Genomic DNA, 21,862 nt, shown 5'->3' on the forward strand with positions numbered 1-21,862 from the left:
ATACAAGAAATCTATTTTTAATAATCAAATTCTAATAAAAGACTAAACAAGTCAAAGAAAATACTAAATAAATAAAAAAAACCTGTTTCTCAAACTCAAAACTCATTTTTAAATCCATTTTTCTTAAAAGGTAGATTTTTTTTTGCTTAATTTTAGTATAAAAGCATTTTAAAAATGGATAAAAAAATCCGGAAAATACCGCAAAAAAAGTCATGCAGCTCTATTCTTCCAAGAACAGAGCCGGAACATAGTTGTATTTGTTTTAAAATTTTGAAATTGTTGTATTAAAATGTACATTCTAAGTTCGTATTGATATTCCATTTATATATGTGTGTTGTGCTTTGTTCAGCGAAATTGAATTCTACTTAGAAATTATTTCATCAAATATATTTGTTCTACTCTAAATTTTTCCATTACATTCTCAGATCTATTATCTAAAACTCGAATTCAAATTCAAGAATTCTAATAAGTCTAACAGTAGTTAGAAGTTTTTCTTTATATATGTAAAAAAGTATGCATCATATCATAGATAAGAAAAGTGTAAGTACAACATTAAAAATAAGGAATAAAACCTTATATATTTAAGTAAGGGCTAAGCCTAATACATGATCCATGTAGGTAAAGAGCAAAACAAACCATTAAAGGTATAACAAACACAAACAATATATATTTCTCGAACTTCCAAATTCACAGAGAAGCACTTGTAATCCAATTTTCATCATTTGAATCTTTCCAAACCTTCGGATCATAGTCTTTTCTTTTGCAACCACGTAGATCTAATGACATACAGATAAGATCTACCATTTCTGTTCGTGCTAAATCAGATAATGTTAAAAATGAAAAGATAATAAACAACATATATTGTTCAAACGGAATACAAGATTCGGTAAAACATATGAAACCAACTAAAATAAACTCAACGAAAAAAGAAGAAAACTAAGAAAATAGAATAGTAGGAAGAGAAAAAAAGAAGACAATTTTAATTTTTCCTCCTCAAATTAATAGCAACAATTTGAAAGAGAAGAAAACTCAATCAACAAAAAGATGGAATAAATTCTCTAATGAAAAACGATAATACTGCGTAGCTTTGGAGGAAATCGAGCGATAAATTCGATGAAGAAGGATACGATAGAGAATTGACAGATAAATTACAATAATCACTATGCCATTTTTCCTTTCACATGGCACAAGATACATGACAACCATTTGTTTTCGTGTCGTTTGAATATTTTTCGTGACAGTATTTTAACTCTATGTCATCTGAAGGCGAAATAAAAAATGCGCTCGATTCTCAGATGACGTTACGATTACAGAAGCCTGTCATCCAAAGAAAATGCGCGTTTTTGTTAAATTTCACTTACTCATCAGATGACACATGAAATAAATGACTGTCATTGTATACGGAAAACAAAAAAAGCGGCAAACGAAATTTCACTTACGCGGCCATATACCAAATTTAGGCGCTGGAATGGTTTGACTGAAATTTCAGCTCGTATAAAAAGCCTGTATCTCACCCAAAACCAAATTTTCTAGGTTACGCAATCTTGATCCCCTCTCATCTCTCTCTCTATCTCCATGGTTGATTCATGCAATCAGTGAGCTCGAAAGACGGTACTAGTAAGTATCTATTGATTTTCATTATTCCTTACTCTCTCTTTTCCTCATCCGATTTACTTTTGTGTATGTCGATTTCAACAGCTGGAATAAGGATCCATTGATTTTCAGACCTATGATTTAAAGGGTTAGATCTCTCGCTTAGATACTGATTTTATTGTATTCATTGTTAGATTCACCGCTGAAAAGCTTGGGTCTTTATCTTTTTTAACCTAGGGCAATACAATGCTTGTTGCTGAAGATGTTCTGATTTCTTTTTATTTGAACATAATATTTGCAGGGATAGTAAGAATGCTACATGCGAAGGCTGACTGAAGAGATTGTCAATCAGTTCTTGCGTTTAGCATATGAGAAGATTTCTTTAACTTATTGAGTATATATTGTTGTTATGTTGGTTTGAACTGATTGGTTGCATGTATGATATTATTGTGGGTGGTGCTGCTGAGATAGGTTTGCAATATATCTTCCACTTGGCTTGTTATCTGAATGAGTATGTGTATGTATATGAAGCATGTTGGCTTGTTCATGCTTGATGTTTTGCTTAGGAAGCTAGAAGTGATTGAGTATGTTTGATGTACTGTTTAGGAACATAGAACTCATTGATTTAGGAAACTAGCCTGATTTTGAACTGATTGGTTAGATATAACTGTTTAGGAAGCTAGGACTCATAGAGTTTATGTATGAATGATCATTACGCATGTGGCTGATTACGCATACTCTAAAGCTTTGAATGTTCTTTGTGATTGGCAATACTCTTACACCTATGAGTTATACTTCTAGAAGTGATTGATATATGTAAGTCTATGAAACATGGCTTGTTTGATGTTCTGTTTAGGAAGCTAGACTGATTGAGTATGTGTACGAATGTTCATTTGGGCATGTAACTGATTAGTTACATGTATGATGTTGTTGTGATTGGCCATACTCTTATGCTATGAATGTTCATTGAGTGAAATAATGCTGTGGTTGGTCAACCTAAATCTCCATTACTATGTATCATGTCACTTGGCTTGTTATGCTTATGGAAAAGTATTTAACATGGTGATGAAGTTGTATGATTCTAACAACACAAGTTTATGACTAAGCTTGTGGTGACAGTATCATACACTTCATCACCATGCTAACTTCATCATGAAATGTACAATCCAAGTGGCAGGTACATAGTGGTGGCTTTAGGCAGGTACATAGTGATTCTAACAACACAAGTTTATGACTAAGCTTGTTATAGCATGTTAGGCATACTCTTAAAGCTAAAAATGTTATGAATAAGTAAGGAATAGACATGCACGAATAAGTTGTCTACTTGATATTCTATTTAGGAAGGTAGCTAATCATGCATACTCTTAAAGCTGAAAATGATGAACTTGCCTGATTCCTTTCTATTTTAGCATGAGTTATGCTGATGAGACATATGTTTCATGTCAATTTAGCATGTTATGTGTTATGTGTCTATGTATGAAGCATGTTGGCTTGTTTTATGTTCTGTTTAGGAAGTAGAATTGATTCAGGAATAGACATATGTTTCATATCAATTAGCATGTTATGTGTTACTTGAATATACATATGTTAGGAAGTAGAACTGATCCAATTTAATAGACATAAACGAATAAGTTGACTACTTGTTATAACATGTTATGCGTCACTTGAATATACATATATATGTCTACTTGAATAAGTTGTCTACTTTGTATTGCCTATCAAAAAAGGATAGCGTGCAAGGGGGGCATTATGATGTGACGTGCGAATAACATACAAGGGGGGCGTGATGCGCGAATATAAAGGAGATTTGGATGCTAAAGAAACACTGGAGCTGGATGGATGGAGTAGAATATTAGAGGGGCATGGAGCCAACATTGAAGATCAGATTGATTACCAAGTAGATTTGTAATCAGTAATCATTCTGTTCTTCAAGAATGGCTCTATGCCCATCCAGTAGTCCACACCATCCAGTTCAGTGTTTCTTTGGCATCCAAATCTCCTTTCTTCAAGAATGTGCAGATGGTAACCAAGGATATCTGGATGATGGGGAACCATTAGAGTTAAATGGCGTCGAATACTGGAGAGGCATGGAGCAAACATTGAAGATCAGATTGATTACCAAGTACATTTGTAATCACTAATCATTCTATTCTTCAAGATTGGCTCTATGCCCATCCAGTAGTCCACACCATCCAACTCAATGGTTGCCCAGCATCCAAATCTCCTTGCTATTCGCACATCACACCCCCCTTGTACGCTATTCGCACGTCACATCATAATGCCCCCTTTACTTGCTATTTTCACATCATATATCCCCTGCATGCTCTTCAGTCCATCTCCTAGCAGTTGCTACATAACCTGCCCTGTTGCTGATGTATCGTTCAGCAATTTGCTCTCGTCCAGGAAATGGCCCCTTAATGAAGGGCTCTACCAGCAGTCCATAAATATTCCACAGCATCTATAAAATGCATAGATAAATTAAATTATACCCCAAACATGAGTAGATAAACTAGACCCCAAACATGAATAGATAAATTAGACCCCAAATGCATAGATTTATAACATCATCTTACCGTGACAATACTATGGGAAGGGCGATCAAGTAGATGGGGCATAGATACATGCCCTAAGGGACCGATATTAGGATGATAAATTTTGGTCCTGAATATGACCTACGAACAATAGTAATGTCATGAGTGTATTTGCATATATATGAACTGATTTATGTGTGTTAACAAGTTTATGCATGTTCTTACAATTGGCGGTGTGGAGGGGAAATCGACAGAGAAGTCCATGTGGACTATGAATACACCTCCTTCGTAAGGGGTGTTTGGAGGGCCATTCATCACGGCATTCCATTACCGACGGTCAAGACCTGCATATATATTGACAAGCCACCTGGGTGCCTCATATCGGAGTAGGGCAATCTGAAACTCAACATTACGATAGAGGTTCCTTATAAGTCTATCCATGCTCGATATAACTAGAGTAAGTATAGTGTTAGGTTTCCCTGGGTGACTCTTGAGAATTGTTAAACGCTTCATATTTATAATGTGGGTGGGTAAGTGAAGGGTCTCAGAATGGAGAAAGGGTAAAACGAGATTAATTAGGTCTATCTGTATACAGTACGTAATTAATGAGCATCATCAATTGGTTTTGCATATATCAAGACTTTAGGGATTCTAAGAAATGATGACTTAGATATGCTGCAGATCAAGTTGGATTTGGCTTCCAATCAACACCACCACGCCTCTTGAATATTGACAGATTTGGAGATGTACATTGCTTATTTTTTTTACCTTACTACATTCAGAAATTTGTGTAGTTCAAATGTAAACAGATTATGAGCATTAGTCTCCAATAAAATTAAAATCATTGATATAAAGAAATTATTGTTCATTTGATTATTGTTCATTTCCAGATTCATTCGAAGAAGAAGGCAAGGAGTGACATTTACGATTAAAAAATTATCATTTAAACAACAATAAAAAGACATTAAAATAAAAGAATCTGTCATCTAAAATAAATCTATTGACATGATTGATTAAGACCTATGCCATCTGATATAAGTTACTACGACAGAAATTATTATAAAAACTGTCACCGCGAATACCAATATGCCAATTTCCCATATAGCTACTTGACATTTTTAATTATTAGTATGTCATGTGATGGGAGAGTTGTTCAGGCCTCGGATTGCTTCCGGTATTTAGGATCTATTATCCAAACGGATGGAGAAGTAGATGGAGATGTTGCTCATAGGATTAAAGCTGGTTGGTCGAAGTGGAAGAGTGCTACGGGTTTCCTTTGTGACCCCGGCATGCCTAATAGATTGAAGGGGAAATTCTACCGGACGACAATTAGACCAGCATTGTTATATGGTACGGAATGTTGGGCAGTGAAACACTGCCACATCCATAAGATGTCGGTGGCGGAGATGCGTATGTTGAGATGGATGTGTGGTCATACGAGAAAGGATCGGGTGAGTAACGAAATAATTAGGACAAAAGTAGGGGTCACATCTATTGAGAATAAAATGAGAGAAAACCGACTAAGGTGGTTTGGCCATGTGAGACGTAGAGCGCTTGATGCGCCGGTTAGGAGAACCGAAGAGTGGCAAAGGGATGTAGTGGTGAGGGGTAGGGGAAGACCTAAGCAAACTTGGAGGAGGGTGATCGAGAGTGATATGAGTTTACTAGGAATTGAGGAAAATATGGTAGTGGATAGGACGGAGTGGAGGGAGCGAATTTGTGTTGCTGACACGACCTGATTTCACGGTTTTATATGATGGTTCATGTTAGCCGACCCCGAATCATTTCGGGACTAAGGCTTTGTTGTTGTTGTTGTTGTTGTTGTAGTATGTCATGTGATGACATTAAAAGTGACGTTAATAAATAAAAAGATGCATCGTCACAATATTCATATGACAGTACGAAACTAGGCTGATGTCATGTGTAGTATCTTTAAATGACAGAACCTAACCGTCGTCTGAAGGTGCAACAGACGGCAGCGAGTCATGTGACAGATTTATATCTCGCGGGACGATGGTTTCTAACCGTCGTCTGAAGGAAGTTTTGGCGCAGTGAATTATAAGTTAGTTAATTCTAGTCCCGAAACTTTTTTTGTTTATTTAAAAAAAAATGGAAAAAAAAGCCACAAAACATATTTACAATGAGAAGGTAGGAAGGGCATGAAGATTTGTGGGTTACTGGCTGGTGAATGGTAATGACACATACCAACTCAATTAGAAAATGACACTATATATTATTATTATTATCATCATTTTTGATTCAGGACACTATATTATTAATAATTCTTACTCTTATTATTATTATTTTTTATTGAAAAAAAATACATGGCAAGGAACTTTGATGGACCCATTGGTCCCACCTCAAATCCAACCACATGATGTATCAATTATAAAATCCCATTGAATCTCAAAATGAAATCTAGAATTTAGTGATTTCACACTTTAAAACGCATATATATCGAAAATTAAAATTTCTATCTTTATTTTTTCAACGTGTTATTTTTACTTTATTATCATTTTCTAAAATTATTCATTGTTTAATTTTTACATCGACACCCGTCTATTAGTACCGATTCGTTAAAAAGTTCAAACCATTCTTTCATATCATGCATATCAGCCCCGATCACATGGACCCTAAGGTCCATGGTCATTAACCATTGGATCTGACTCTCTATGATCCAATGGTTTATAAAAAAAGTAGATTTATTCGAAAAAGTCACTTTACTCTTTTTATTTTTTTTAAAGACAAAATAAACTAAAATCCCCTAAATTAAAGGAATAATATGCTTAGGAAGAGAGATCCAGATTGGGATCGATCGAGAAGAGAAAAGTGTAACGAAGAGAGACACAATCACCACCACAATAAGAATTTTCCTGAAAGTAAGCTAATTGAAGAATTGGGGATTCTTGCATTGTGATTTCAAGTTCCGGAGAATTTCAGAGAGAAGAGAGAGATCTTAGAGAGAGAAAACTACGATGAGAAACATTATTTTCTGGAATTAGTTAATTGAAGAATTTCATGCACAATCCTTATGATTGGCGGCCGGAAGTTTGGCCGTCTCCGCACCGAGGTCGATTTAGGGGATTTCTGGACATTCTCGATTTGAATGATCTTGGATTGAAGATAGATCAAAACTTAAAGGAGGTTAATAATTCTCAAGCCGGAGCCGTTTTTGTTGAGGTGGCTGGAGGCGGTGCTCAATAGATGGTTTGTTTGGATAAATTTAATTTCCTGTTTGTGTGTTCTATTTTAGCCAATATGAAAAAGAAATACAAATAGGTCCCTATTCTGTTCTTTTGAATAAAACTTGTGTTTTCTGTAGACAATGGTATTATCATATATCCGCTGTTGCAAATTTGAATTCCTTGAAAAATTACATTATTTAGTCCCAAACTGGTCTTCCTTTACACAAATGCTCTAATCATATCATATATTGTGCTTGAGTTGATCTTTGTTACTCTTTTCTCTGTTTGAAATACTCACTCATGGCCTCGAAGTTCAAGAACATATCCATCTTAGAAAAACTTTTCATGTGAATGGGAGCCACAAAGTCTTGATATGGTGTTTCAATTTTGACATATTGATATTCAATTATTTGCTAAGTCTAAAGATATATATAGTGTTGAGAAACATATAAGATTTTCTTGTTGAAAATGTTTCCAGAAATGTCAAAACTATGCTAGCCATTATATTATATTTATTCTATGTAGTTATTCTTTGTGGTTATTCTTTGTCAAAACCTCATCAAAATTGTACTTATGAGTTTTTTTTTTGTTTTCTATTTCTACCTCTCTAGCCTTTCCTTCCTATAGACAAATATCGGTTAAATCAGTACTGCAAATTGCTTCTGATCTTCATGCTCATTGATAGTCATTGCCACTTCTGAAAACAAGAACATCAATGCCAAATTGGTGAGCTTATGATTGTTTTCATGTTTTGATTATGCTTGTAGCTTGTATACTGTGTGATGGTAATTTATTCTTCTGGTCTATGGTGAAAGAAAGCATGAAATTGTAACTGAATGTGGTTGGACTAGTGATAGATAAGATAGTAGATAGAAGAAGGTCGCCCATAAAACGCGGGTCGCCGGGAGATAGATAGGTAGGTAGCAATTGATGGGACGAATAATAATAAGAGGAAGATATGGGGGGAAATAAAATAGTGAAAAATCTAAATAGATGTATATGTCTATTTTGATATGAATAAATCTAATAGGAAATGATTTGGCTCTAATTATATTATTATGGAAACAGGCAGGCAGAGGTAGTATTGTATGCCTGAAATGCATTAGTGACAATAATGGAGATATGCACAGACTCATACTCAGACTCAGAGTCGGGCTCAGACTGGTTCAGAATCAATTCAGAATGCTTGCAAGGGAACAATAATAGCCATTGCTTATGCACTTCAGATTTATGGTATCTGCATCATGTTTTCACTCTAGCTGACTAGATTAACCACACTCCTCTTTCCAATTTTGAGGCTTTTTTTCTCTTTCTTTTTAATTTGAATCTGAATTTTTGATGTGAGATTGGGGAAAATGCTAGAATGGAGTCTGTCCATGATGCAAGAAAATACTGCAAAATCTTTCTTTGTTTTTCATGATGCTCTGGTCATATATGATCCTTCATATGGTATTGTCCATGATAGTTTATATGTAATGTACATACTTCATAATGCTTTGGTTATGTCGTTCTCTGATAAATATTTGGCTTTGTCATGTTATGCAAAAAGGTCTTCTTACTAATTAAAATTCAAATAACTGTGTGGCTTGCTCCTTTGATTGATTCAAATTATGATGCTTTATGCTGTGTCCCAAAACCTGAATATATTTTTCAAAACTTCTATGTTTCAAAAGTTACTAGACTTGCACTTTTGAGGAATGAATACTTATTCATTAGAAATGTCACCAATGTCTATTCTAGCTTGTCTCTTAGAACAACTTTTGGACTTAAAATGCTTTATTTTTTCAATGGGTTTTCAGTTGATTTAAAGGTTAGTTAGTTGGTAAAATGACTGGCTTCAATTAAATGGTAACATTGAATTAAATGTATAATCATTATTTCAAGATGCAAATTTTGTACTTTTACATTATCTCCATGAGAAAATACACTAATAGGTCCTTTTACATCATCTCTTCAATTGAAAAAATGTCCTATAATAAAAAAAATCAAAATTTTGGCTCATGTCATTGGTTAACGGCCTCATCTTCAATAAAATTTCCTCCATGATTATGTTCGGCAAATGAATTGTTCACTTCAGTTTCTACAACATTTGACCTAGCAAATATAGTATAAATCAAGTAAGCTTACCAAGTTAATAAAAAAGGTAATACATATAATAAAAAAGGGAATACATACGCACCTAACCGATGTGCATGATTTTTTAGTATGTTTAGTACTTCGACATATAGAACAGTGTTTAACTTTTCCCTTCCTATCTCTCCATGAGATTAGTCGTTTTCCACTCCCTTTAGTCTTCACTTGAAAAGGATCCAGATAACGGTTTTCTTGTGAAGTTCCAGCTATGAAGCTTTTTACAGCAGATTGTTTAGTAGAAAGATTTAATTCCTTAACTTGCTCCAATAACCTTTCAAATGATTTTTTTACCAACTCAGTACCTTCAATTGAAATAGCAGCCTCGTCAATTAAGCTAGAAGCAAGTTTGAACATAGTGTTATGTCTTACTATCAATGAACTATCTCCACCATCCTGGCCTTGACATATTTCTTTATGAACTCTTGAAAACCTTGTCCATCTTCTCAAAATATACTCTTTTGGCAACTTCATAATCTGTTTCACTCGTAAAAAAGCCAAAATATGTCTGCAAGGGATACCTTCAAACTCAAACATTCTACAACTACAAGTCACTATGTTTGACACTTTATCATGTACAAGTATTCGCATTCTAAGGTTGTTATTGTACACACTTTTCGTATTGTAAACACCACGAACATCATCCTCGTGTACATCATCAACATAATAGCCATTACTATCATGAAGTTGCACTTGAAAATACCCAAAATATTTTTTAGTGTACAAATTAGCCATTTGGACCTCCATTAGCATCCCTAGCCTTAGAACAGGTGTCTCATTCAAATCTTTATGGTCTTGAACCAATTCTTCATGCCTCTGATGAGCAAGTGCCCTATTAAAACGTGTGATAAAATCCATCAAACTATTTTCTTTACTACAGTAACGCTTAAAGAACGCATGTTCAGATTCAACCCTTTGACTGCTTGACATCCCTGCTGAAAAATACTTCTTAACATATGCAGGAATCCACTTTTCTCGCAACTTGTACATTTTTTCCAACCATTCATTATCTGTTTGTTCACTTTTTTCCAATTCTTCAAACCATCTTTTATCAAATTCTTCTTCACATTCTGAATCCCATATGCACTTCTTAAAGAACTCATAGTAGTTTTTCATAAAAACAATACTAGTTTTCTCAGGAAATTTCTTCAGAATATGCCATATACAATACCTATGAAATGTGGTTGGCAAAACTTGAGCAATTGCCTTTGACATTGCTTGATCTTGGTCAGTGATAATAACATGCGGGGGACCATTAGGCATTGCCTGAAGCCAAGTGTTCAACAACCATACAAATGATTCAAAAGTCTCATCACTTAGAAATGCACACCCAAAACCCGTTGTCTGTCCATGGTGGTTCACGCCTACAAAAGGGGCAAAAATCATCTTGTAACGATTGGTGTTGTATGTCGTATCAAATACAACCACATCACCAAAATTTGAATATGCTTTTCTTGCAATTGAATCGATCCAGAAACATCTCACAAGCCTTTGATCTTCATCAGTGTCAAATTCAAAAAAGAAATCGGGATCCTTCTCTTGCTCAGCTTTGAAGTGCTCATACAAAATGTTTACATCATGTCCCTTTACTTTTTCTCTCTCATCTCGGACCGCATTCCTTAAATCCCTTTCAATACAACCGACAGTTTCATGTCCACCAGCTTGTGATTCAAATAATCCAAATTGTTGGTATAATGGAATGTCCACCTTTTTGAGGTCTTGTATAAGATTCTTTTTAGCTTCTGTAATTTTACGATGTGATGATAATATGTGAACTCTGCTTGGTGTTGTAGGTGGATGATTGTGTTCTTCTATGAAAGTCTTGACAATATAAGAACTTCCATCACGACTTACGGTTAATTTTGCATTGCACCCTGTTCGAATATTCTTACGATCTCTTTCTTCAATTTCATTATTGTTTCTCCATGTCTCATTAGTTTCCCCTTCCTTAAAACATACATATTTTTTCCAAGTAACTATTCCATTTTTTTTATTTTTCTTACTTTTTCTGACGCTAAATCCAGCATTACGTGCATAGTCATTGTAAAATTTGTACACAACATCTAATGAATCAAATTGTTGATCAATTTTTGGTTTCATATCATCTTCAACATCGGGGATAAATGTCTTATTATTATCTTCTTGGAATAAAATCAATTTCTCGGATATGATTTCCATTGAATTAAAACAGACGGAGAACTGAAGCTGAAGCCGAAACAATGCGATTAAACGATAAAAAAAAAGAGCTCTGATTTATCGAAGTGGTGGATACTGTTTATCTGGTACAAAAAATATAATAAATTAAATAAAAATAGATAATATCAAATGCTGTAGTAATTAAGAGAGTCAGCATTACTTGAAGTATCAGAACTAATTTTCTCAGGTGAAAATTAAAAGTTCATGTTCTTTTTTTACTGTATTTATTGATTGAATCTCATGTTAAAAAATTAGATCTGAACAAATAAGAAGCCACACACAATAACCATTTAATCTTTACTAATAATAGAATGCCCAAAATCAAGGAAGGATTTGTATATAGGTGCAGCATAAAGCAATTTTCAACAATTATAGCCATCATTATCTTTTATGCAACTATTACTAATTAATTTGCTTCATCAGCCACTGAGTTCTTCATTAAGTAATTACATTCATGTCATACTGCTACACATTAATTCCACTTCCCCTTTTTCTATATCTATCTTTTTTTTAATTGTTTAAGCTCACAATCATAACTCATAGGCCTGCTTCATTAATTCACTGCGTAGTTAAACACAATTTTGGAAAAATTCAGTTTATTACGTAAAAGACACACATTGTTTGGTTGGCTTATCTATGATCCCAACTCCACACTGTGATAAACAAGTAAAGCAATAACAAATACGGCATAGAGCATCAAACCATCAAACCAGATATGCCCAAATATCGAGTTCCTATTCGAACTGCTAGAATCAACTAATGTGCAGATCAAGAAGAATTTACCAAGCTATTAGAAATTGGCGGTGACCGGAGGTGGACCAGAATCTGTTTCCTTCCGTAATGAATGGTCGTGACTCAAACAACAAGTTTCTATCTAGAATCTGCTTCCTTCTGCAAAGCTAGTGACCTGAATCTGCTTCTGTCCACAACGAAATGGGGATTCAAACACTAAATTTTGAAGGGCAATAACAAAGAAGACATGGGACTGTATTTTATTAACCTCTGTTCTCGTTCCAGTCGAACAAGGAAGACGACTCCCTCTTGCGTTTCTCTCTCCTAGTTAGTTATTAATTGAGTTTACGTTTTCCATCAGGTTTCCCTTTAATTTAGGGGATTTTAGTTTATTTTGTCTTAAAAAAAATAAAAAGAGTAAAGTGACTTTTTCGAATAAATCTACTTTTTTTATAAACCATTGGATCATAGAGAGTCAGATCCAATGGTTAATGACCATGGACCTTAGGGTCCATGTGATCGGGGCTGTATTTATCAATAACCAACAACAAATATCTTTTTTTTTTTTTCTTTTTTCGAAAGAATCTAATTTTATATTTGATTATTACCTAATATGAATTAAAATGCATAAACTCTACATGCACAATAATAAAGTATAATAATAATGTAAATGCTTGTCACATTAAATTTTAGGTCAAGGGTCATTCAATCCAAGAGTTATGTTTTAGAATGTAAGATATCTAATCTAGCATATATTAATGGTTTAAAATGCTTTTCACCTAATATAGTTAAATATTCTTACAACTTTAAATTTTCACCTATAACTTATTATTAAATGTAAAACATAGCACCTATAAATAAAATTGCTATTGCTTATTATTTTTTTTCTATTGTTTATTGAAGGTAACATATAATTTCTTATATTTGAGGACATTGTTATAACTAAACTCAAAATCCATTCATTATCCACTCTTAAATGTAATAATAAAACTAAAACTACTGATAAAATAAATTTATAAATAGTATTTTTTGTTCAGTATTTCCTTAAAAATATACATTTTTTTTACTAGACCGAAGATTAACATCAAGCTATGGTGTAAATTTGTTTTCCATTTTAGAAATAAAAATGAAATAACTAGAGAGACAATTGAAAAAAAAAGATAGGTAACCTACATTGATAGTTTATCCGATTTTCCGGTTCAAGCGTCGTCGGACATTTTGAGGTTGATCTTCTTCCCATTAAATTTTTTTACATACGTTAGGATTCAAATTCAAAATTTAGCTTAAACGATTTAAAACTCTTAACCACTCAAATCAATTTTAATTAGTAGTAAAATATATTGATAATTACTTGAATTATATTGCTACTAATATTAGAGTCTAAATTGAAATAATTGTTAATTTTTTTTTAAAGAAATGATAACTTGGAATTTGGAAAGGTGTATTTGACTATAATTTATGATAATATGGTTAAAAAAATAAAAAATAATGACGCAGTTAAATTTATTGAATTTATCATTAACTTAATTTTTTAAATATATTTTCTTTGATTTATATATTAAGGTCTGTTTGCTGTTAGCTGTTTGCAGTTACAGTAAGCTGTTGCTGTTAGCTATTTAATTACTAGTGTTTGGTAAAATTATATTGAACTGTTGCTGTTCGGATTTAAAATGTGAAAAAATGCACATAAAATTGCTTTTGGCTGCTAAAACTAGGGATGACTTTAAGGGTAAAATTCCTCCTAGCTACAAATATTAGAGGTATTTTTGCACATTATCCTATTATAAAATAAAAAACGTGTTACACAGATTAATAAAAATAATCTATATAAAAAATAAAAAATTTATTGAACGCAATAAAACCTTGTTCGCCCGGTAATTATGTTGTAGAAATATAAATAATGTTAAAGAATAAACATATTTTATGGAAATAAGAAAGATAATTTTGTCAATAACATATAACTAAAAATAGCTGTTTGTGAAAAGCTCCAAATACAAGCTTTTCGTGAAACGCTCCAAAACGCTGCCGTTTCCAGAGAAAATACTAAACGCTGCGGTTATATAAATTTAACCAAACGCTATATTTCCTGCGTTTTGGAGTGAAACGCTAAACGCTATTTCGAAAAGCTGAAACAAACACCCTCTTAATATTAATATAATATAAAGTTTAAAAATTTTACTTGGCAAAATAAAATTTAGAAATCCAATATTAATCCTTAAAATAAAAAAGAAATCCAATATGAATCCTTTCAAAAAATGAAATCCAATATTAATAAATAGGTTATCATAAATGTATTTTACTGAATAAAAAATATACTAGGTTAGTCAAAAGTCAACAGAGGGCCAAATGATTATAATAATTGTAAAGATGGAAAAGGATATCCAAGGAGAATAGTGAGGGCAAAATAGTAAATGTGGAAAAACTGTCGGCCTAGCTAACTCTAGTTAATTTAACCAGAGTCTCAGGTTACCATCATTAAGTACGGACCTCTCGTGAGTTCCCCTACCATCTCTCTATTACTGCACAATCCAGCGTCGGTGACTCGCTCCGAGTTATAACTTGTTTCTTTTTTTTTTCTTTTTTAAAGAGAGAAAATAATTTCACAGAAAGCGAGAGATTTGGATATTTAAGCCATGGAGAGGAGGCCGAGCCAAAGTTATCATTGAATTGATATTTTTATTTACACATACAGAGGGAGGAAAGACACAGGAAACATTGAAAGAGAGGGGAATGGCGGATTCAAGCGACTCAATCTCCATTGATATGGATACTCCCTCTCTTGCCGGAAAGGTAACCTGCATTTACATATGTATTAATGCTTTTTCTTCCTGTATTCTGGTCTTATTATCAAAATGCCGTGAAAAGGATAAGAAATCACCGGGTTTGAAAATATAAATTTGGTCCCCACTACCAGAGTTTCTGATTGTGTGGAAAATTACAGATGATCATTGTTGATTTTGTTGATCTATTATGCTTCCATATTTTACTTGGTCTTTAGTTCTATTTTGGGTTGCCAAATTAGCCAGATATTGTGATGCCATATTAGTAAAAAAATTATTATTGATTGCTTATTGTATCAACTTATATAGTTTTACTTTTGAGTTAACCTTGTGCAGTCATTGGATGCACTATTTTCTAAAATTGATTCTTTTCTAAAATGCAGAACGGGGGCTTTTACAAATCCTGAGTTTTAGGCTTTGTGAATTTGTTTAACTTAACTGAAATGATTCTTTTATATAATATGATCCTTGTCAGTATTAAATGCTCTGAATCAGTTAGCCATTATAGTAAATGCCTTTCCAATTTTAATAATGGTTAAATTATGTCCCATAATGAGGTCAATTGGAGTGAAAGAATATAAAAATTTAAGTAAAGATGTACATTTTCAAATTGGCCAATCTTTACATACCTCAATGGGAAATTTAGTTTAGTCAAATTTATCAGAAAGGAACTTGTGCACATGCTAGTCTGTCTCCGTAAGAGAAATATGCTTAACTTGGGTAATAGATGTTTTCGTTTGTCAGCTAGTCGAATAACAACTAAAAGGATGTGAGCCTTTATGATGGGAAATTGCATTTTGAAAGTTTGCCTCTTCACTTGTTTTTGCAAATTGCAACTATTTTCTTTTCTGTACGTTAATTATGGGAGATAAAGAATGATATCAAGGCTGGAGATCACATGATTTTATTTTTGGAATGTTATCTGACTAAAGATTCTTATGTAAATTTTCCTGCAGGAGTTTCTTATTAAAACTTTCCATGGTTGTGTATCTGTTTCTGTATATGGAGATCAGGACAAGCCGGCTCTCATTACTTATCCTGATTTAGCTCTAAACTGTAAGTAAAAAAGTAAAAATTGAATAGCTGGAGATTCATTTTCTGTGACAAGTTCTCAAGTTGTGGCTTGAGAATGGAAGATATGAGTTCAGTGTGATTGTTTTTCTTTTTATGGACATGGTAGCAACCAAGCTCTTTAACTTTTGTCTTTATATGTTTTGAACAGACATGTCTTGCTTTCAAGGATTATTTTTTTGTCCAGAAGCATGTTCTCTGCTGCTTCACAACTTTTGCATATATCATATCAGTCCCCCTGGACATGAGGTTTGTGGCTTGATTGCTTTACTGTATAATTTTGTGCATATTTTTGGTCAAATGATCTACAGATAAAAAAAAGTCGTCATGCTTTGTTGATGCCTTGTCTTTATTATGAATGTTGCAACTCTCCTCTGTTTCTTATATAGCACTTTCTTCAAGAACTTTTGCAGTTAGGAGCTCCCACAATTAGCCCTGATGATCCTTTTCTTACCGTTGATGACTTAGCGGACCAAATCCCTGAGATCCTCAACTATTTTGGGTAACGATGCTTCAACATATGTCCTCTGCTTTGTGCGTATGTTATCATCTTAATTTCAATTCGTATGGGCTTTACATTTGAAAAATGTGACAAGAATTACCAACTACATGATTTGAGTGTTTTTTTTTTTTTTTTTTTTTGGGTATGCCATCATCATCCCCTGTTATTTGGACAAAATAGGAAAGAAATAAACTGATGTGTTTTCTTTTATCTTCCCAGACTTGGTGCAGTGATGTGTATGGGGGTTACAGCTGGAGCTTATGTTCTTACACTATTTGCTGTATGTTCTATTGGCATGATTCACAATAATTTACCTTTTTAGTGGTTACTTTTTTTTTTTTTTTTTTTCTGTGATGCTGGAATTTATTTCTTGATTTTAAATTTGCTTTGCAACAGATGAAATATAGGCAACGAGTTCTTGGTTTAATACTTATTTCTCCTCTGTGCCAAGCACCCTCATGGACAGAATGGTTGTGCAATAAGGTACTTTTTCTAAACTGTTTTCTTTTAGTTGGTGATTGCCCGATTATTGTTCTTATTAATGATAATGAATATTTGCAGGTTATGTCTAATTTACTGTATTACTATGGCATGTGTAGAGTGGTGAAGGAGTTTTTGCTGAAGCGGTATTTCAGCAAGGTATTCTCGTGATTCTAGTTTATTGAAGATTATGTGCTTCTGGGATTGGATTGATTAAAAATAACTGGGTTCTAACTTGTGGCTGCAGGAAGCTCGTGGAAGTCCTCAATTACCAGAATCAGATATAGTGCAGACCTGCAGACGAGTTAGTCTTGCGGCTCTATTTGTTTGATAACATTCTTTCCTGGTACTTCCCTAGTTGCTGATATCTGTTTTTTTTTGTTAGTTGCTCGACGAAAGGCAGAGTTCAAACGTTCTGCAGTTTCTTGAAGCATTAAATGGGTAATGACTGTTTCTTTACGCAGTTCTTCTTAGTGGTGCACAGTGAATACATGGAAATGAAAAAGTCTTTGATGTGGTTGTTGGGAATGATTTTCCATGGCACTGGGGCACGGTTTGATTGTTGTATGTTCACCACACAGGGGAATAAGGTGCTACATGCTTTAGCCTTTTGATTTGATATTATTTTCACGATCTTGTAGGAGGCCAGACCTTAGCGATGGACTGAGGAATCTGCATTGTCGTTCGTTAATATTTGTAGGGGAGAATTCTCCATTTCATTCGGAGGCTCTCCACATGACATCGAAGCTAGACAGAAGATATAGTGCCTTAGTAGAGGTATGCAGAGAATTTCATACTTTCTTGTTTATCATAAACTTACAACAATAGAAATATGATGTTGAATAGAGGCTTTTGGTACCTACAGGTTCAGGCATGTGGGTCAATAGTGACAGAAGAGCAACCTCACGCGATGTTAATACCAATGGAGTACTTCCTAATGGGATATGGTATGTACAAACCACCTAAGTTAAGTGTTAGCCCTAGAAGCCCTTTGAGTCCGCTCTGCATTTCCGCGGAGCTCTTATCCCCTGAAAGCATGGGATTGAAGTTAAAACCGATAAAAACACGAATATCTATGGAAGTATGAAAGGGGGGTTTGGACGGGAAGAATGGTTTTGTAATCTATTGATTGGGAAAGATAAAAAAAGAAAAAAAGCAGGGGGCATTAGTAGAAGATTGTAGATAGATTAGAAAGAGAGAAAGAAATATATGAATGATAGAAAGGAAGCAAAGTTTGGGATTCTTTGGTTTATAATGATAGAGTTAGTGGAGGTTGTAAATCCTTGAAATAATTTTGGAAAGTGATAATAATAATAGTAGAGAAGAGAAATAAAGGAAAGAGGTGGATGTTGAGTTTATTCTTTGAGGTTGGCAACTCAATTCAATTGTATATTTATGATTGGTTTAGAATTTTATGTAAACTTAAGTAGCACAGTTATCATATACAGTATAATTTATAAAGTTGAAGACCTCTTTCTTTCTTTCTTTCTTGCATATTTTAATTTTAATTTGCTGGAGATGGATGGATGCCTTTTTCTTTTCTTTTCTTTTTAACTAGTGCTGCATGCAATTAAATGATGTAACTTAGCTAGGTGGACTAGTAAGCAAGAAATTGACACATACCTTTTAAGTTAGGTTATAATTAACTCCAAATTGATAGGACTATTTGAGATTATTATTATTATATTCACATGTTTTTATAAATCACTTTCATAATATGAAGCCACCGACTCAGGTGTGGATGTGACAAATGGTATTAATATAAGACATAAAAATTATAAGACACGTTGGCCCGGTAAATTTTTATACAATTAATTTTATAACATATAAAAATATATACAGTAAAACCTTTATATAGGAATAATCTTTATTTTGTTATAAAAAAACTCGGTTCCAATTTGGTAATAACCTCTATGACCAAACTCTATTTAGTAATAACCATTCAATTGTTATACAAATAACTCGGTCCCAAATCTATTCCTATATAGAGCTTTTAATGTAAATTACATATTTTATTAATTCATCAAAAACATCTAATACTTCAAATTAAATCAAACTATTTAATACTATAATGTCAATAACCCAATTCTATGATGTTTTGCTATAACAAGTAATAAAATAGTAGAGATCAAAACAGGGTGCAATAAAAACCAAAACATAAGGAAAACAAGAAAAAATGGAATCACTGGAATAACGAAAGAAACTTATAGCAGCAAAGATGAAGAGCAACAGTCAGAATCGCACAGAAAAAGGAAGAGTTTGGGTATGGAAGGAAATCGAAGGAATCAATTGCTCTCAGACAAGAGTCTTTACATCCTAAAATGATATTTTGTAGCCATTTTGAGTTTCAACGATATTTAAAAGTATCTATAAAAAAAAACAAGATTTAAAAGTATAATTGAAAGAATAACTTTTAATTTTATTATTTTAAATCTCTGAATTAACTTACTAATAAAAATAGGTGAGTAAAAAATATTATATTTTAAAAGTAACAATTGTGGTATATTACTTAAAAAAAAAAAAAAACAATTGTGTTATATTGCTAAAAATATTTGTGCAATTTTAAATTATATATTAGAGAAGTGTGGTGTGAATATGCATATGAGAAGTATTATAGGAAAACGATATGAGCATAAAGTACAAGTTGTTGAACAACATATAGATATGTTGGTAATAGCCTAAATAACATAATATATAGTATAGAGATAGTTGTGCATATTCAAACTAATAACAAGACTGGAGTCCATGACCAGACCAGCCCAGCCCATTCCAAAGGGTATCTACAACTACAACTTGCAATGAATGGGTATCCATGGGTGAGGTTTGTCTTGAATGAAATTGAGCAGCTTGGCGGCCAAGTCTTCCTGCTCCTCCCATTCTTCAATATTTGCCATCACAAGATGTTTATTGGTTTGTATGGAATCCCATAGTGGAAAATTGATTCTGGGCATTACAATATCTCCTTTTTGAAGCTTCAAAGTGGCACAATAATCAGGACTTCCATCCCCAACATACACTATCTTCATCTTACTTCCACCTCTCATCTTTTCTATCATTGCACCCTGCATCCATACCATACTATACTCTAATTAAGAATATAGATGAATATATATTGTAGGTAAAAGATGGAGACAATTAAAAACCTTGCACATGTTGGGAGGGCAGATGGTGCAGCCATGAGAAGATATGTTGAAATCATGGTATGGTAAGATTCTGAGCCTGCCTTGATCATCAACATAACTTGGGTTTGTTTTTATCTCAGAGAAGCAATCCATCAACCCATAATGTTCCAATATTGTCTTTATAAAAAACACATTTGCATCACTTACTATCCTCAAATCACAACTGATCATATTTCAATACAAAATTATGGATGGAATTCAATCATATTAACCAAGAAAATAAAATTGAAAAACGAATTGAACAAGTTACCCAGAAGCATGGGCTGCTTTAATAGCAGAGATAATCGTAGGATTAAATGGAATCTGTTTCAAGCAATCTGCAATATCTTGAATAGTGTAATTCCTGGAATGAAGCTCCATCATCATCCGATCCATTAGAGAATTCCATGGCGTGGTAGGGAGAAGCTGGGTGAAGATATCAATGAGACCAAGCTTTTCCACCACCCAGTTATCGCTATCGCAATCAATTAGGGTTTTATCGAAATCGAAAACGAGCATTGATTTCTCCATTTCCGGCACCACTTGAATATGGAAACTCTAACTAAGGGTTTCTATAGGGAGGGAGCGCTGAATTGATTACAACTTAGAAAGCACTAACATAACATATATGGTGATTGATTGGAGTTGTAGTGGGTTCTGATGCATAAAAGGATTCCAAACTATTTAGGATTCTATTCCTAACGATAAAGGTATTGGTTATTGTACATAGCATTTGCCACGCTTTTTCAAAATAAATATATATATCTTTAATTTGTTGGATTAGAGTTCCAATCCAGCATGAATTGGAAAGCAGTTGGAGTACGACACAAGTGTTTTTATTTCATCACTATATTACCTAAATTGCCCTCATTTTTTTTTATTTCTATCAAATCATAATTTTTATATGGTTTTTCTAAAATACGCACTAAAACTTTATTTTATATATATTGCCGTTTTGAATTCATAAGAATGTCCATTTTTACTATTTTGTAATCTGTTTTTTATTTTTTAGAATGTCCATTTTTTTTATTATATTCTAATCGTTTATTTTTTAGAATAAAGATAATTGTTTCATTCATAGAAAAAATAATACATCTCGACATAATGAATTAAAAAATTACAATCTAGAAATCCATCAGAAAAGCTTGAATTTGCATCTTCCATACAATAGATAATGATAGAGCAATAATAGACATTGTTTATTTCGCACAATAAGGAGAAACACACTCCATTAAAAATCGAATTCATAGTCTTTTTTCTCAAAAATGATCTCATGAACACTCAATGAACCAAATCAATCTTTTTATCTTTCTTTTTGCCCTCCTTAATGAGCAAAGAGTCCGATAGAACTCAACAGTTTAATTGAAGAGTAAGGACAGTAAGTGATTGAGTTTAGTAGTTCCTCATAGAAAATTATTGACTCTAGAGATATAGTAATATGGAGAATGTTGATGAAATTAGTGAAGACCTTCAACAAAAAATTGAGATTGAAGTAGAGGCA

The 21,862-nt window shown here is 33.2% G+C and overlaps 2 protein-coding genes across 2 annotated transcripts; one reads left to right on the top strand and one right to left on the bottom strand.

The window, feature by feature from the left end:
- The first annotated feature begins 14,889 nt into the window (after window positions 1-14,889).
- Window positions 14,890-18,685, top strand: LOC136202944 (protein NDL2). The gene is made up of 11 exons (XM_065993947.1): window positions 14,890-15,157; window positions 16,104-16,203; window positions 16,370-16,467; window positions 16,632-16,720; window positions 16,940-17,000; window positions 17,117-17,203; window positions 17,282-17,359; window positions 17,448-17,504; window positions 17,586-17,641; window positions 17,842-17,977; window positions 18,066-18,685. Exons 1-11 carry the CDS (start codon window positions 15,098-15,100, stop codon window positions 18,285-18,287), a joined length of 1,044 nt encoding a protein of 347 aa, XP_065850019.1. The 5' UTR covers window positions 14,890-15,097; the 3' UTR covers window positions 18,288-18,685.
- A 1,142-nt stretch (window positions 18,686-19,827) lies between these two features.
- LOC136202945 (inorganic pyrophosphatase 2-like) lies at window positions 19,828-21,039 on the bottom strand. Its single transcript, XM_065993948.1, has 3 exons — window positions 20,633-21,039; window positions 20,344-20,545; window positions 19,828-20,262 (listed from the first exon to the last, which is right to left on the bottom strand). The coding sequence occupies exons 1-3, from the start codon at window positions 20,890-20,892 to the stop codon at window positions 19,987-19,989; spliced, it is 738 nt and encodes a 245-aa protein (XP_065850020.1). The 5' UTR covers window positions 20,893-21,039; the 3' UTR covers window positions 19,828-19,986.
- Window positions 21,040-21,862: the final 823 nt, after the last annotated feature.

Source organism: Euphorbia lathyris, chromosome 8, assembly GCF_963576675.1.
Source record: "Euphorbia lathyris chromosome 8, ddEupLath1.1, whole genome shotgun sequence".
Lineage (NCBI taxonomy): Eukaryota > Viridiplantae > Streptophyta > Magnoliopsida > Malpighiales > Euphorbiaceae > Euphorbia > Euphorbia lathyris.

What these genes read in the sequence shown, in the direction of transcription:
- LOC136202944 (XM_065993947.1), top strand. Translation starts at nt 15,098, where the DNA reads ATGGCGGATTCAAGCGACTCAATCTCCATTGATATGGATACTCCCTCT. An exon ending in CAGAATGGTTGTGCAATAAG is followed by an intron (nt 17,204 to 17,281) that starts GTACTTTTTCTA and finishes GAATATTTGCAG; the next exon opens with GTTATGTCTAATTTACTGTA. An exon ending in TTTCTTGAAGCATTAAATGG is followed by an intron (nt 17,642 to 17,841) that starts GTAATGACTGTT and finishes ACGATCTTGTAG; the next exon opens with GAGGCCAGACCTTAGCGATG.
- LOC136202945 (XM_065993948.1), bottom strand. Translation starts at nt 20,892, where the DNA reads ATGGAGAAATCAATGCTCGTTTTCGATTTCGATAAAACCCTAATTGAT. An exon ending in AAAGCAGCCCATGCTTCTGG is followed by an intron (nt 20,546 to 20,632) that starts GTAACTTGTTCA and finishes AAATATGATCAG; the next exon opens with TTGTGATTTGAGGATAGTAA. An exon ending in GCCCTCCCAACATGTGCAAG is followed by an intron (nt 20,263 to 20,343) that starts GTTTTTAATTGT and finishes GTATGGATGCAG; the next exon opens with GGTGCAATGATAGAAAAGAT.